Source organism: Thermobia domestica, chromosome 15, assembly GCF_964235325.1.
Source record: "Thermobia domestica chromosome 15, izTheDome1.hap1.1, whole genome shotgun sequence".
NCBI classification, from domain to species: Eukaryota; Metazoa; Arthropoda; class Insecta; order Zygentoma; family Lepismatidae; genus Thermobia; species Thermobia domestica.
In genome coordinates, this window is record NC_137468.1 from 7,142,076 (window position 1) to 7,160,060 (window position 17,985).

Sequence of the window (17,985 nt, forward strand, 5' to 3'; positions counted from 1 at the left end):
AACCCCGTTTCAATGAACTTTTTCATAAGTTTGCAAACTGTTGATTCATTCGGTGCCCCATTTCGCCCCAGAACCGCGCGAAGTCGCTTGAAAATTGCTGCATAACTTTCTCCGTTCTTATAAAAAGTTTTCACAATTAGCACACGTTGCGCTATAGTAAACTGCTCCATGGCTAGACAACAGACTGAAGACAACAGACTGGCTAGACGACAGACTCCATGGCGAGAAATTCAGACCAAGGCGACAATCGGACTGTTTGTGGGCAGAGCAACAATACAAAATAATGTCGGCAACCGAGAAACAAAAATTTGCCAGACGATCCAAAACAGGCGCGGTTTTTGAATAACCTTTTATTTCCTTATGTTTCATGATAGTAAAATATTCCAAATTTCAGTTAATTTCAAACTTTTCTCTCTATTCAATGTAGTATCATGTAATGTTATTCCCACTGTTTCTTTTAATAATCTTTTATATCCATGAGTTAATATGGGTATAACTGATACATTATTCAAATACAAATTTAAAGTTCTTCTTGTAGCGCATGTGGCGCCAACACTGACTTCTCCATTTGATCAAATCATAGGCCTAGATATCTTGTATGCTCCTGAAATGAAACTTTCGGTTTTACTTTCAGCGAACTGCCGCAAAATTCTAGTCTACTTTACTTGAAAGTCTATTGTTCTAGCATCTTCCGAGTATCTAACTAACTCTAACTCTAACTCTATGGCTTATGGAACCCGGAGGTTCAATGCCGCGTCCACAAAAGCTCTCCACTGACTTCTATCCTTAGCTAACTGCATCCAGTTTCTACTTTGTATTCCAATCTCTGCGAGATCCATCTTAATATTGTCCTCCCATCTGCACCTAGGTCTTCCTAATGGCCGTTTTGCGATTGGTCTTCCTGTCAAGACTTTGAAAGCGTTTCTACTTTCTTCCATTCTAGCTACATGACCTGCCCACCTGAGCCTTCTAGATTTCATGGCCCTAACAATGTTTGGTAAACCATATAAATTGAAATGAACTGAAATGAAATCTCTGAGTTTTACGTCCCACGGTTATGCCGGTTAGGCTAAAGGAGACGGTGATGATGAGGGATGAATGAAATGGTGGAATGAAGAAAGTGGGAGGAAACGGGAGAACCCCGAGAAAACCCACGAGCGCGGTGTTTGTCCACCACAAAGTTCACTTGGCGGGGGCTGGGATCGAACCCGGGACCCCAAGCACCAGAGGTGAACGCTCTACCACTGAGCCACCGCGCCCCCCACCATATAAATTATGTAATTCCTCGTTATGAAGTTCCCGTTATTCCCCATTCCTGTTCCTCTTTCCGAATATTCGTCTCAGGATCTTGTTCTCAAATACTTTCAGTCTATGTTCTTCCCTCAGAGTAAGTGACCATGTTTCGCAACCATACAGAACAACAGGCATGATTATCGTTTTATATATTTTAAGCTTCAAATTCCTCGACAGAATTCGCGACAACAAGAGATTTTGAACCGAATAGTAACACGAATTCCCTGCTTTTAGTCGACATTTAATTTCTCCGTGAATATGATTTTCGTCTGTTAATATATGAATATGAATATGATTTTCCTCTTCCGAGTATCAGGTTGTCTAAAAAATATTGAGCCTTTGGAGGTCAAAACTCAGAATAGTTTTTCGGACACCGTTCTCGTAGGTTATCCATTTTCCACTATTCGAAATCAAAGACTTCTGAAATGGCTCGAGTTTGTTACTTATCATTAGAGATTCGCAAATGGAAATTCGATCGAGTAAATGTTTTTGAAACAAATCAAGGGCACCCAAACGTCCAGCTTCTTTTTGTAGCCATTTTTCTACAAATAACTTGCAACTTGTTTGGTAATGGATGTCTAAGGCATACTGCCGATGTTATTACTATTTACATCAGTGGCGTATTTAGGGGGGGGCCTTCCGGGCTTAAGCCTCCCCGAAATCTTACTTACTATAGTAAAGTATATGAAATATCTTGCAGAATTTTTACATTTTCAGGCAAAGCTCCCCCCAAAAGTTATCAAAGCCCCCCGAAACAAAATCGTAAATACGCCACTGATTTACATGTCGGTCTTGCTCGACTTCTGCCAGAATTTCACCTACATCTTTTGTGATTGGTTTCCCACTGCGAGAAGCATGTTGAACATCGAAATTCCCACAACGAAAGCGATTGAACCATCTTTTATGCTTTGCTTGTTTTAAACATATCTTGTCCATAAACAGCACAAATTTCTTCATGGGCTTGCGGAACATTTTTCCTTTTATCGAAATAAGATTGTAAAATGTAGCTCAGTTTCAGTGTCGAATTGGTCCTCTCAGGGTCCCAGCTGGAAGAGCAGTTTAGGGACCTCAGGGTAGGAGTCGTATACATCCCGTAAAATACGGGATCGTCCCTTTCTCAGAGTTCTGTCCCGGTGTCCCAAAAACGTTTGCCGGAACTCTACAATGTCCCGTGTTTTGTTTATGAAATACAAACTACAGTCAATAGTTGTTAATGACGTCAGTCAACAAAAAAAAAAAAAAAAACTAACACGACAGCTCATTGTTTCTCTCACAAAGTCATTTAATTTGTACTATTTTGAAATAACGAATAGACAATAACTATTTTAGGTCGACAAATTTAGCGTTCAGATGTAGCAGCAACATAAATAACCGGAATATTCATTTTACGTTTAAAATCCTTAAATGTATTTATATATGCAATATGCAAAATGTGTAATTATCCTAGCTCTATTGATAACATAAATTCAAGTATTGTAATCGGTGGCGTATTTAGGGGGGCTTTCGGGCTTAAGTCTCCCCCCGAAATCTTACTTACTATAGTAAAGTATATGAAATATCTTGCAGAATTTTCACATTTTCAGGCAAAGCCCCCCCCCCGAAACAAAATCGTAAATACGCCACTGATTGTAATGTAGAAAAGGAGCCCCATTCTGTTTGCCCTATTGTAAATTCCAGGTTTAATGATCATCATAATTGAACGAGAAATGACAGATGTGCCATGTTTTTTAAATACTATTTTGTTTTATATAGCAGTAACCTTCGAGAAGATATCGTAAAGTATTGGGGGCCTTCTGGACATAGTGAGAGCTAGTTATCTTCCATATGTCTGTGGGAATACTGACGTGCATCTCATGTAGGACCGAATTTCGTAGTTCTCTTTGTTATGTTGTGTACACTCACATAAGGATTAAAAATTAACATAAAAAACGAAGTTGAAGATGGGGAACCGACCGGGATTTCGGCCCTCGGCCCTAAAAAGTCCGAGACTGCTCAGTTCTTCATGGCGCAATACCTTACGTTTGCCTATAAGAATTGCAACACGTTTTGTGTATATATACTAGCTTCAACTATCAGCTATGGAATGACGTTAGGTCTGAGCCGCTGCGACTCACATATCCTGAGCTGTGGAACACTAACGCCATCTTGTGTGCAAATATCTCAATACTTTTAGATTACATGATATTTACCAAATTGGTACTGTAACAGTTTGCTCGTGCACTCGACAGATAGCATTCCCTAATTAACAGCAAAAAAAAAAAAAAAAAAAAAAAAAAGCCTTATAATCTTCAGTAGTATCAAGGTAACAGTGGAAAAATAAAGAAAATCTCTCTTCAAGCTTATTTGTCATAAGCTGAGAAGTTTACAACTTTTAATTGGCATTGTTTTCAACTCTACACTTCTTTCTCCTTGTAAAAGAGAGAGATTGGTTCGCTTGAAATAGAACTAAGCACTGTATAGAATTCTAGTTAACTCTATTATTGGTGGCTAAGAATTTCATTTTTACAACACGAGGAAATAATGATTGGTAGGGCTGCAAATGAACACCGTGTTCTAAGGATACCTGCATAATTCGAATTTGTAACTAGGTCAAATGCCACATGCTAGTCTGCTGATGATACCATACTAAACCACAGTATGTGGCCTACATGCATTACATTGTACTATGCAGTTTACTTATTTAGATGACAATTGTTTAGAAAAGGTGGGTGATTACGTCAGAGAATGCTGTAGGAACAAGTGAGTTACTTGAATAAATAAGTATGTACAGTACATTGAAATCTCTCTATCTTGGTCACCTTCTTATTCCATTGAAAACTGGCCTTAGAAAATAAGTGTATTTAGAGGAAAAAACTGTTGTAGATCGTAATTGATGCATTTCTGTGGCGAATGAGACTTATATCGAATGGGGCTATAAGGCCACGAATCCGTAATGTTAAGGAATAATGGCACATGGCTAAATTTTTATTATGTGTTGCTAGGTTAGATGCTTTGTAAATGAGTTTAGACTGAAAGCGAATCAAGATGGAATAGGATTCAAGGAATATTTTGGATGTTCTCTTTGGTGGTAGACTCTCTTACTCTAATGATGTCAACAGTGGCGTATTTAAGGCGGGGCTTCCGGGCTTAAGCCCTCCCCCTGAAATTTTATTTACTGTTTTAAAGTAAATGAAATATCTTGCAGAATTTTCAAGTTTCCAGGAATAAAGTTAGCAAAGTCCCCCCCCGAAATAAAGTCGTAAATACGCCACTGGATGTTAATATGATCATATGTGGATTAATTGGAGCAGATTAGTGACAGTAACTAGATTGAGCAATATGGAAGCTGAGAGTAATAAAGAGGTCTAGAGTAATAGTATGTTTGTGTTTGGTTTTGATTCTGATACTTAAACATAACACTGATCTTAGGATACTATTCCTTTGAACATCGAGATACTCAGTGACGGATCCAGGATATGATCAAGGGAGGGGCTAAACCATAATTTGCCGCTTTATCCAGTGTAAAGCAGGATTAAGCTCATTTTATCCAGTGTATACCTGAGAGTCAAGGGGTGAGACTATAGCCCCTCTAACCCACCCTTGGATCCGTGCCTGGAGATACTCATTAGTGGATAAAAGAGTATCCCTAGTTTAGACGTTCTCTTTTATAACTCATTATTTTTTTTTAATTTCATTGAATATATCTTACAATCTCTAATGCAAATAACTATTACCTACATGTTAGTTTGAATTTTATAAGTAATATATTACTTATAAATGTAAAAAGCGTATACCATCTACCTTGGTAAGCTCCGTTGTAACTAAATGGTTAACGTACGCGCCTTTGGCGTGGGAGACCCGGATTCGATTCCCGGTGGGAACTCATGTGGTTCGGATTCCACGTTAAGCTGTAGGTCCACGTCTCATATAGCATCACTGTTGAAAGGGATCCTAAACTGAAATCAAATCAGAGGGCCGCGGTGCTCTGGTGCATGGGATCCCGGGTTCAAACCCTGCTCCCGCCAAGTGAACTTTGTGGTGGACAAACACCGTGTGCGTGCGTTTCCTGCCACTTTCTTCATTCCATTATTTCATTCATTTCTGATAATCACCGTCTGCTCTAGCCTAGCCGGCATAATCCTGGGACGTAAAACTCAAAAATTTCATTTCATTTTTCAAATCAAAATATAATTTATCTTTATACGCCCTTGTAACTTTTAAGCTATGATTAAAGCTCTGAAATTTTTAATCTCTGCAAATATCTGTAGGGACACATTGTCTGGCATACTCTGTTATACAACCAGACTAATAGTGTTGCCAACTCAACATAAAGTTATATTTTGCAAATGACATTATCAGGTTATTACATATTTCAAATTTATCAAACGAAAACTTACGATGTTACTATTCAGTGTTGGAAACAAAAGACGCTAGAGTATCACAAACATCTAAATTTTGGCGGCCTCTGTAGCGCTAATAATGCAAGCGAGACTAATACAATGCAGATCCGAAGTACTTTAACGTCTGATAAAATGTTTATGCTCGAGCGTTCTCGGGTTCGATTCCCGGTGGGGAGCACTCGGTCGAAAAAGGGTAAAAAGCTTTTTCAGCCAGCCATTCTGAATGAGGTTTTATTGGGTTTTCCTCTTCACACCAGGCAAATGCCGGGGTAGTACCTAATATATAGGTCGTTTGCCACTTCCGTCCTTCTCCAATCCTTTCTTCCTTCCCTTTCCCCGGATAATGAACTAGCCAACGGAAGTCATCCCTCAAACGTGACGGGCTAACATGGCCATTGATGCCGAAAGCCCTGAAATCTAAATCCTAATCCTGTGATTATGATATGATAGATTTCGAATGAATAGGAACAAAGATACAAACGATTGAGAATTTAACGTTGTTTTAAATGCCTTTATTTCGAAAAACCGCTTAGATAAGAACCTCATTCAATCGCATAGGTAGTTTTCAATATATGTACAGATATTGCAATTTACAGCAGTTTACAGCAATTTGATATGACTTTAACCACCAATCTACCAATGTATCTATGTTTTCTATAAAACAGAATCGATTCTGTTCTTAATCATGTAATTACATGATGTGTTAAAACTTCATCATATAATATATGTTAGGTCAATAACCGACAACGTGGTGAACACGTAGCAATATTAACATTTGGAAATGTTTTACCCACAGAAGGAAATAAGCAGGACCCACCAAATTTACAGTGATATATAACTGAGTCCTAGAGAACATTTATCAGAATTTGCTTAGCAAGACTATCCATGGCTTTGGATTGATTATTTTAAAAAAAGGAAACACTGACCAAAGCTTCAAACCTACTGTATTTTAAACTATAATATGTAACGGTTTCGGATATCTAACATATGCTTCCTCAGATACTATAGAACATAAATGAAAATACAGACATATACAGCTAAATGGCGCTAAATTCGTTGTACAAAAGCAGAGTAGTGATCCTTGAGAGTAAAACAAACAAAAAAGTTCCAATAAACATAGGGCGAAAACCCCATCGTTTACGTATATAGATTGTCGAAAACATGAAAAAATGAATTTTAAAGGTTCATAGCTCCAAAACTATGGGATCTACCTTGGTCGGGTCAAGACTTCACTTAGGAACTAGTATGTGTCCTATCCAAAAATGCGTGTTTCAGAATCATGAGGTACTTCCACAACAATTTTTATAGAGGGAGTTGGACTATGGGCCTATGATATAAAGTACTCTCCAACTACTCCATAAAAATTGTTGCGTGAGTACCTTAGGATTCTAAAACATGTATTTTTCGATAGAGCACATACTAGTTCCTAAGTGAAGTCTTTACCTGACTACAGTAGATCCCATAGTTTTGGAGCTATGGACCTTTAGAAATCAATTTTTCATGTTTTCGGCAGCCTATAACACGTAAACGATGGGGTTTTTGCCCTATGTTTATAGGAACTTTTTTGTTTGTTTTACTCTCAGGAATCATTCCTCTACTTCTGTACGAATTAACGCCATGCTGTATATAGTCATTGTTATGGAAAAGTTTAAATTCTTTTAACAGACATACAAAAAAAGAGTTTAATTTCTATTTGCCAAGGCCTTTAGCCAATCCCTTAAGTCTCCGTGTTCACTTTCCAACCAATCAAGTTCCGCCATTTTTGGTTCTTATAAGGGCCTATTTTATTTTCTTCTTGACAACATAATATACAAACATGTTAAGGAGACTAATCACAGAATTAATTGGGATAAGACGGAAATATTGGAGATGGAGAAAAGAATTATGATAAGGAAGTGGAAAGAAAGCAGATCGGATAAAGAAGGTAGGAAGAGGTAAACTGATGAACTGGACAGGGGGCTTACCTATTAATGAATTATGGCAAGGAAGTTTGGATAGCGTAGACAAGAAGAAAATAAAAAAAAAGGCTCTTATAAAAACCAAAAATGGCGGAATGTGATTGGTTGGAAAGTGAACACGGAGACTTAAGGGATTGGCTGAAGACCTCACCAAATAGGAATTAAACTTTTTATAACAATGACTATATACATGTCTGTTAAAAGAATTTAAACTTATATTATATATATATATATATATATATATATATATATATATATATATATATATATATATATATATATATATATATATATATATGTGTGTGTGTGTGTGTGTGTGTGTGTGTGTGTGGACATAGATTTGTTTTTCTAAGAAATGAAAATGGACATTTGTCTTAATTTGTAAATAGGTTCATATGGAAATTTAGACTCATCTTTTGCACTGGAAGACTCTCTATTGCAATACAAACAAGAACATAGTTTGAACAATGTTACAGGAAATTTCATCAAGCGCAAATGAAGTTTTAAGGTTGTGCGTGGCGCTTGCTGTAGTGTAACATTTTCGTGCGTTTCTTCGTAGATGTGAATGGATTGTGGATGAGTATGGTTAGTTAGTCGTATTCAGTTGGAGGAACAGTGGAGTGATTTTTGGTATTACAGTTATTAATTATTTGTACTTGTCCAATTTAACTGATCTGTATTTAAATCTTACTCTTGGTTAAGGAAAGAGCTTTAGAAATGTATTTTTGATATTTTGTTAAATGCTGTTAGCTTAAAACTAAAATGATGTGGTATACATCACTATTCATTGTTCAGTTTGCTCTAAAAGTATTTGTTAATCATGTTTTGTATTCATTTTTCGAAATTACCATAAAACATCTTTTTGAAAGTGTAATGACTGAAATGTATTACACTTGCCTCCGTAACAAATAAATCTATATTATAAAATTGTCTGTTAAAAGAATTGAAACTTTTTCATAACAATGACTATATATATGACTGTTAAAAAAACTTTAAAAAATTGTTCATAACAATGAATATATATATGTCTGTATTTTCATTTATGTTCTATAGTGTCTGAGGAAGGATATATTAGATTCCTGAAACCATTTCATATTATAGTTTAAAATGCAGTGGTTTTGAAGCTTTGGTGGTGTTTCTTTTGTTAGAATTTCCTTCTTGACAATTTCTAAATTTAAATGGTGGGCCAATATGTACCCGTCCCAAAATTTGAAAATTATGCATCAAATCCAAATTTTCAATTTTTGGGAATCTTATACTCATAAAAGGGAACAAAATGGACCACCCAAATTTACAGTGGTATATATTGCAGTCCTACAGAACATTAACCAAATTTAGTTTTTTTTGATAATTCCCAAATTTAAGGGGTGGTCCTGTGTACCTTTTCCAAAATTTAAGAGGGGAACATCAACTTACCCATATCTTATGAAAGTGAATAGGTCTCTGTACTTACCTATATGATCATATAAGATCATATAATAAAGCCTAATGAAAATAGGTCATATAATAAAGCCTAATGAAAATAGGTCAAAATGGGATAAAATAAGTCAAAATTCTCCGAAATTTAATTCTTGACATTTTTTTTTTATCCATGAAAGGAAACGAGATGAACCACCCAAACTTACAGAGATACTTGCCCCGGATCTATACTACCATACCAAATTTATAAATTTGGCAGTTTCCAAAATTTAAGGAGGTGGTCCCATGTAACCTTCCCAAAATTTCGGAGATAGGACAACGTACACTCATGTCCAAAATTATTGTCGCATGTCTATAAATATGTTGTTGCAGCAATATAATTTGATAACGAATTTGCCCAGTATTTCTTATAATGTTAGTATGTGTATAATCGGTAAAGAGATGTATGTGGCAAATTTCATGTCCAAAGAGCAGTAAATAAGAACAATAAAACGAAAATAAAACTTTCTTTTCAATTTAGCAACAATATGTTTTATTCATTCAAATTTTCGTATTTATAATTCTTTTTCTATGAAATTTAACACAAATATACATTTCCAGATTATATACAGTATCAGTATTAAAAAGTACCCTGCAAAATCATAATCAAATTATATTGTTACAAAAAGACAGTTATAGATATGCGACAATCATTTTGGACACGAGTGTACATATGCCAAAATTTTGAAGGGATAGTCTTTGATACCCGTAGCTCATTGAGTTCGGGCCAGTGACCATGTTCACTATGCCAGGGTCCCAAGGGCACAAAAAAATCTCTACCAAGTGATACTTTTACTACTCCTTCCAAAACATGTTGAAAAATGTTTTCCTCTTTCTTGAAAAATGTTTTCAAAAAGGTATAGATAAACATATATCACCTGTCGAATAATCAGGATCTAACATACAAAGATGAATATAACATTAACAACATATGACTAATTGATTCAGTGCGGCCAAGCTTCAACTTTAAGAATAATAAGTACGTAATACATCCTTTATGGGAAAACGCAGTTTCTACAAAAGAGGAGTAGTCAAATTAAGCAGGTGGGCAACAGAGATGTATTTAAATTACCGCTGTTAACTGTCTATATAAAAAAAGTCAGTTGGGAGCATCAAAAGTGCATGTGCTTATATTGGATCATCCAGTTGAACATATCTCTGGTCAAACCTAATCCTACACGACTGCAAATCAAGATGCTTATATTGGATCATCCAGTTGAACATATCTCTGGTCAAACCTAATCCTACACGACTGCAAATCAAGATGCTTATATTGGATCATCCAGTTGAACATATCTCTGGTCAAACCTAATCCTACACGACTGCAAATCAAGATGCTTATATTGGATCATCCAGTTGAACATATCTCTGGTCAAACCTAATCCTACACGACTGCAAATCAAGATGCTTATATTGGATCATCCAGTTGAACATATCTCTGGTCAAACCTAATCCTACACGACTGCAAATCAAGATGCTTATATTGGATCATCCAGTTGAACATATCTCTGGTCAAACCTAATCCTACACGACTGCAAATCAAGATGCTTATATTGGATCATCCAGTTGAACATATCTCTGGTCAAACCTAATCCTACACGACTGCAAATCAAGATGCTTATATTGGATCATCCAGTTGAACATATCTCTGGTCAAACCTAATCCTACACGACTCCAAATCAAGATGCTTATATTGGATCATCCAGTTGAACATATCTCTGGTCAAACCTAATCCTACACGACTGCAAATCAAGATGCTTATATTGGATCATCCAGTTGAACATATCTCTGGTCAAACCTAATCCTACACGACTCCAAATCAAGATGCTTATATTGGATCATCCAGTTGAACATATCTCTGGTCAAACCTAATCCTACACGACTGCAAATCAAGATGTTACAATCTTGGCTTATACCTAGTTTCTCATCACAGAAGAACCCAATATAACAATAACACATAATATTACTCACATGTCTTTAAACCCGACATAGGCGTAGCTAGTGTCAACAACATCGTAGATGCTGGGCTGAGGTGCAAATCCATCATCGTCAGCGCTTGGGAGCTCCTTTTTGGCTGCAACTTTAGATGTTCGCTCCTGCAATAAGCAAATGAATAATAAATAAATAATAAGCTTCTGAACATTGAACAGTCATCTTATTTATATTAGATAAAATCCAGTACAAAAACTGTATCCACCTATTTACACAATGATGTAAACACAGGTATAATACCTCTACTATACAATTGTATTACCTCTTTGATAACCAAATAACTTACACTAAAATACAAATGCTGAGCAAAGCAACGTTTTATTACAAAATAATGAAATAATAATTGTGACAGTTTCGGATGTCTAACATATCCTTCTTCAGGCACTACCTATAACCAAATAAGAATAAAAATATACAAATATCCCTTTTATACAGGAAGATGGAGAGGATGTGTTCCACTTTTCTTGAATAATAACACATTTTCCTGGAAGCCGAAGACATCGTGCATAGATCTTATGGCTCAGTATTAGATCTATTCTCATGCCCAAGTATGTGAGATTTAAACCTTGTCATTGTGTTTCAAGGTTTGACTAAAAAAAAAAAAAATTCTGGCCCCGCGTAGCGTAGGCGCTAACGCTCTCGACTTCGGTGTGAGCGGTCCCGGGATCGTTTCCTGGTGGGAACACTCGGTCGAAAAAGTGTAAAAAATTTTTCAGGCTAGCCATCCTAAATGAGGGCTTTCTGTCTTTTCCTCATTCACACCAGGCGAATGCTGAGGTAGGTCCCAGGCCGCTTGCTTCCTTTCCTTCTCCCGGATAGTGTGCTCGCCGAGGGACATCATCCCTCAAACGTGACGGGTTAAATGACCATAAATGCCGAAAGCCCATAAATCTAAGTTCTAATCCCTAAAAAAATGTTTAAATTTCCTGAAAGCACATATGATTTTCATTAGTTTCAATAACAGCAATACTCTAGGCTTTATACACCCTCTCATATCCTCAGTATGTGAGGTTTCAATCTCACCAACATATCTTGAAGTTTAACTTAAAAATCTTTTAATCTCTAGGAAGCACTTTAATCTCAAAACATATTGTACTTTCTAACCTAAGAAATGAACCACAGCACAGCACGTATTTACATGTATACCATGTCAATGTTACCCATTAAGATGTTAATGGATTAACTCCATAAACGAACTAAGCCAAGGTCCTTGTAGTAAGGAAATCCACAAATCTTTTTATTGTAGGCAAACAACATTTCTTTGCTACTATGGAGGTTGCATATAAACTAGGAAATGTTTTAGATTCTAAACAGGATGTGGATAGCCACCATTAAAGCTACCGTTACCCATGAAGATATTAACGGATATGGATAGTCACAGCTAAAGTTAAGGTTACCCGTTAAGATGTTAACGCATTGTCTCCATTAACGAACTCCGAGATATTCATTAAGAATATCTATAGCAAAAAAAAAAAGCAAAATTCAGAAATTCGCTATTATTCAAGAGTTAATCGTATGGAGTACTTATTGAAACTTGAGAATGGTTATATGTTACCTACAGTTTGACTTTATAACTCAAGTTCAATTTATTTACCTTATGTTTGGCTTCCTTAGCTTAAATACTGGCTTCCTTAGCTTAAATACTGTAATGAAACCACTACAATATTTCACGGTGCGTGATACGTCGGTTGGGAAAAGTTGCTATAAACTATTCAGAAGAGAACTGAAGGAAAGCATTAGTCTGTGACTCCTCAGGAGACGCCAATGCAGTTTACACAATTGTACAGTTGCGTATCTCTTCGCTTTTCTTTAAGAGTAATTCATAAGCTTGGCAGTCTGCCTTCCATGGGAGATTGCTTGTTGTAAAAACAAAATGTTTTTGTATAAAAAAATATTCAAAAAATGGGCGGTACCATTTTCATGTACTTGAAAAAGTTTTGTTTTTGATGCAAATTATTTATAATAGTGAACAAACGAAAATTTTATGTGAACAATCGTGAACGAAAAATCTGCATGTTTTATTTTCGTTCATTGAAAATGGGTTACACACATGCCCATTTTTTTTTTTTTTTTTTTTTTTTTTTTTTTTTGTATGAATTGTTTCTAAATCGTGAGCAAACGAAAATTTTACATCAGCAATCGTGAATAAACGATCTGCATGGTTTATTTTCGATTTCGGAAAATGGATTCTCGAAATTTCAAGCACATAAGCAAACCTGTAAAAATACATTACCAACTTCTACACCATGACAGCAATCTTCCAGCTCAATACGCAAATACTGGCCTAGCTATTGGCTATTTTCTTACTCTTGCCATCAGACAACAGTTCCACACATTTCTGCTTATATTAATGGAAACAAAAGAATCAAAGGATGAGACCAATGTAGAAGAAATCCCATGTGAAAGACCTTAGGAGGAGAGATAGATAGGGGGAAGGAGAGAGAGAGAGAGAGAGAACTAAAGAACATAAAAAAATGGTAATGAGAGCGAGGAAGGCAGGTTCAGAGAAAAATACAAATATTATCATAACAAGACCTTGTAAAAGTTTCTTGCAATTTTTATACTATGTCTCCTTTAAGAATAAAATATCCTAGTCACGGCTATGTAATCTATAACAATTACAAAGTTCTAATAGAGACTCTAATAACAGTTTCATTGAAACAGGTTAAGCAGTTTTTTTAGTTATCTCTATTCTAAAATTGAAAATGGCTATATTTGTGACTCTTAATCTCTTGCATCATTCGACCGATCTCGATCAAACTTTTAACGAAGATAGAGTTCTGGCTTATAGATAGAGTGTTTTTATCTATTTACTTTGACGGTAGAACTGAGGTGTGGGACATATATATAGGGGTAAAAGTGGATCTGAAAAGGTAGGGGGACGGTATGTAGCGACATGGCGTCACGCCGTTCCCCTGCATATCTCTGCCCATTGTAATTTTGAGCAACTGGGGGACGCCGTACATATCTTTTGGAGGTGGGGGATGGCGTTCCCCCGAGTTCCTTCGCACTTTTACCCCTATATATTATATATATATATATATATATATATATATATATATATATATATATATATATATACTGTATATGGTTTTATTTTTAGGTGCCGGTACGCTGGATCTTAGATTTATAATGGTTAAAAAGTTGCATACCTTTCAGGATAATAATAACATAATGATTATGTCCACTAACATATCACTGCAGTCTTGTATCTAAAAACTGGCTTTAAAAATGTCCGATTCTTACATCTTAATTTTATAATATAATAAACGTAATGATAATCAATATTCCTTAGTAATTTGCTTCTTCCTTTTATCTCTTTCTCTAAACGAGTGAAAGTAAGCTACTATTGTTTATCAAAAGGATTCAAGAGTTCCACAAATAGTGAATTTCAATAACAACACACATACAGTATATTATTCACATAATGTTCTTCAGAGTACTAGTCATGCTACCAAAATGTTCTACTAACTTCTACTAAGTTAATGGATAAACTTTGAGAAGATAATCTATACATTGTTCAGCGTAAGCTCTAAACTCCGATAAACAAATTATTTGTATCCTTCCGCTTGTCACAAATACGATTGGCTAGTGATGTATCACTCCCACTCCCCACGGGGAGGAGCAAATTGTGCACGTGCATTTTGACAATACTGCCTCGTGTTGTCCAGATGCTTACAGTAGCAGCAGAAAAGAAACTCGAAAGATTAAAAAAAAAACAATGAATTTCGCTCGTAAACAATTGTTGCTTACAGTAGTGAGTAAAGGTTTGCCTTGTTGGTGTTTCACCACAACACTCACGGAACCGGGATTCATGCTAGTCATCTTTCCGACTTCAAAAGCAGAACACCCGTCCACAGTTGAGTTGCCGCCATAATTACTGCGCATGCTTAGTGTTTATTTCTATTGTTTCATTAACCACACTCGATTGAAGTATTATTAGATAATCCGTATTATATTTTTGTCATTTACAATAATATAGCAGTTTTATATGAAGCTTCATAATAAAAGTAATAATGCAATTACATGAACTATTTTGCGGAGGAGTACAAGCGTCGGTAGGACAACAGCAAATCAGCGAGATTTAGTTTCACGTGGCTTTGTTTATCGCAGTTTAGAGCTTACGCCGAACAATGTATAGGCGATGTTTTCGATTAATTTTCTTCCTAATGGTTAATAAAAACAATTAATTGGATACATTAAAATAGGAACTGAGCAAATGCTCTTCTGCAGAGAAAGTACAGAGGTGGAGTTCCAACAGAATTTTTGTACTGGCTTTCAGTTTAGTTGAATTTCATCGATAGACAAATTTGTTGGGATTATTTCGTTTTGGGAAATCAGTCTTTTCAGAAAAAAAAAATATCTGGTTGGTTCAGAGCCTTTACGATTTATATAATACCGTTCGAGAAAGGAATGAAAAAAGCGAGGCGCGAGGACGTGACAGCAAGAGAGAGAGATAGAAGAGCAGAAATATTTCTGGTCCCTGAATATAAATAAATGGCTTCAAGAAAGGGTTAAAGATTCAGAACAAGAGAGGAAAAAATATAAAAGAAAAACAATAAAAATTATGATCAATAAAACTATATATTTACTATTTGGTATTTTCGAAGTTTCTCGTCAAACCTTTTTTTTTTTTTTTTTTTTTTTTTTTTGACAGAAGAGGAAATAATCTGTTCTCATTAAAAAGGTACCGGTAGGACGTACCGTTATGTACACTCATGTCCAAAATGATTGTCGCATGTCTATAAATGTGTTGTTGTAGGAATATAATTTGATAACGAATTCGCCCGGTATTTCTTATAATGTTAGTATATGTATAATCGGCAAATACATGGATATGGCAAATTTCATGTCAAAAGACCAGTAAATAAGAACAATAACGCGAATATAAAACTTTCTTGTCCATTTAATAACATTTTGTATCACTCACTCCAATTTTCCTATTTATAATTGTTTTCCTATGAAATTTACTACAAATATACTTAACCCAATTATACACATAGTATCACTATTAAAAGTACCCTGCAAAATCATTATCAAATTATATTCTTACAAGAAGAAAGTTATAGATATGCGACAATCATTTTGGACATGAGTGTACCTCCAGAAATAAAACTGTATAAATCAATCTATATAAAAATTGAAGTGATTGTGTTTGTAACTTAATAACTATTGAACCAACGCACCCATCTCAATGAATTTTTGAACATAGATGAGGTTCGGGCCTCGGATGGGTTTTATCATATCACTTTGACGATGTTACGTAGGGGAGGGGGCAGAAACATTTGAAAATGAACGAAAATGACTGATATTGGTGTCGAATCCATAGTTTTCGGGGGAGGGGTCGCTGAGATGAACAGTGACACTTCCCATACCGTTCAAACCTAAATTTAGCCACGCAACTTAGGTGAGGAGAAGGGGAAGATATAGAAAAAATATCGAAAATGACCGATATTAGTGTCAAATCCATCGTTTTCGGGTTCGCTGAGAAGAACAATGATACTTGCGATGTCGTTTAAATCCATGCCACTAAAATAAAATCAGCATATTTTACGGATATCAAACAATGAGATAAGAAGTTGTGCATTTAATTTTTTTTTTTTTTTATTTTAACCCAGCGACGCGGGTAATCGATGCTAGTCTAATGTAGCCTATAACACACTGAAATTCCAATAATGAAGACTTTGTAACTGTTTTAGTGGAAACGATTGAGTAGGTTTTGAATTAAAGAAGCGAAACATGCGTACACACGTGTACACACAACATCCGTGAAAGTTCTACTAGGATAAACAGGAATTGAACAGACAACTTCTTCAATTATAATTTTCATATTTAGTTCCAGTAACTAGTTAGGTGTTAACTTGAACAAATTTATATCACAATGCATTTCTTTTGAAAGCTGTTAGTCCATGGATGAAGAAGTACACTTCTTCTTGTGTTCAGCGTTGCAATCTTTAGTTTCAGGTGTCTTTTTTTTTTCTTCAAAATAATATTTCTCTGGTTACGTCGTTCACAACTTTTATGTATAAAAGAGAAATCAAACTTCAATTGATGTTCACAAATAAGAGAGCATGAAGATATGGGAAGCACATTCTGGTTCATACAGGAGTTAACTTTTTGCGGCCCAGACCCGTATCCAGGGGGGTCTAGGGGGCTCGGGCCCCCCTAAATTTTTGCTGGCCCCCTAAAAGCATTACAGTAGGCTTGCAAAAGAACTATAATATGGTGATGAACTATCATATGGTTGGATCGGGCCCCCATTAACTTCAGACGCCCCCCCCCTAAGTTTTTGGGCTGACTACGGGCCTGTTGTGGCCTTCTACACTCGTAAGTTCCAATTTAAAGACTCCATCAAGATTTCATCATTAATAAACTATATGTATAAAATAATTCATAATCAGGATTTAGAATACCAAGGTAATATTAAATTTAACACCGACTTCAAATTATTTTAAGCGAAATGTATCAAATTTATTAAAGATGCATAAAACAGTATTAAAAATTATATTTTTTGAGTATCAAAATGCCTATAAGAGTTGTAGCTACATTTTTATAATATGCGTACAGCGATGCAACTAGGCTAATTGTCGTCCGGGACAAGAACTCGTCTTAGCGCTCCCTCCACCTCCCGTGATCAACCAAACCAAAACGCTACACCTGATATTGGCATCACACAGTAATTCTCTTATTCCATTTTTTCTTCACGTGGTAAAGCTTGATTTCAAAATTGCAGTACATAATTTAATTTTTAGTACAAGATAAAACACTAAACTAATTAGTATTTAATTGCTAAATAATATGAGAATAGCATGCAAATCACAATGTTTTTGGAATCATATCGGGATGTGCATATGTGTAGAATGAATCAATAGTCTGTTGCTTTAGGATAGAATATTTAATTATGA

At 35.6% G+C, this 17,985-nt stretch overlaps 1 protein-coding gene across 2 annotated transcripts in view; it reads right to left on the reverse strand.

The window, feature by feature from the left end:
* IA-2 (tyrosine phosphatase IA-2) overlaps positions 1 to 17,985 on the reverse strand; it is a 775,584-nt gene that overhangs the window by 464,617 nt on the left and 292,982 nt on the right. For both annotated transcript variants that reach the window (XM_081741273.1, XM_081741272.1), the window contains exon 15: positions 11,060 to 11,184. In XM_081741273.1, coding sequence (XP_081597399.1) covers positions 11,060 to 11,184 — 125 coding nt within the window. The remainder of the gene's footprint in view (positions 1 to 11,059; positions 11,185 to 17,985) is intronic.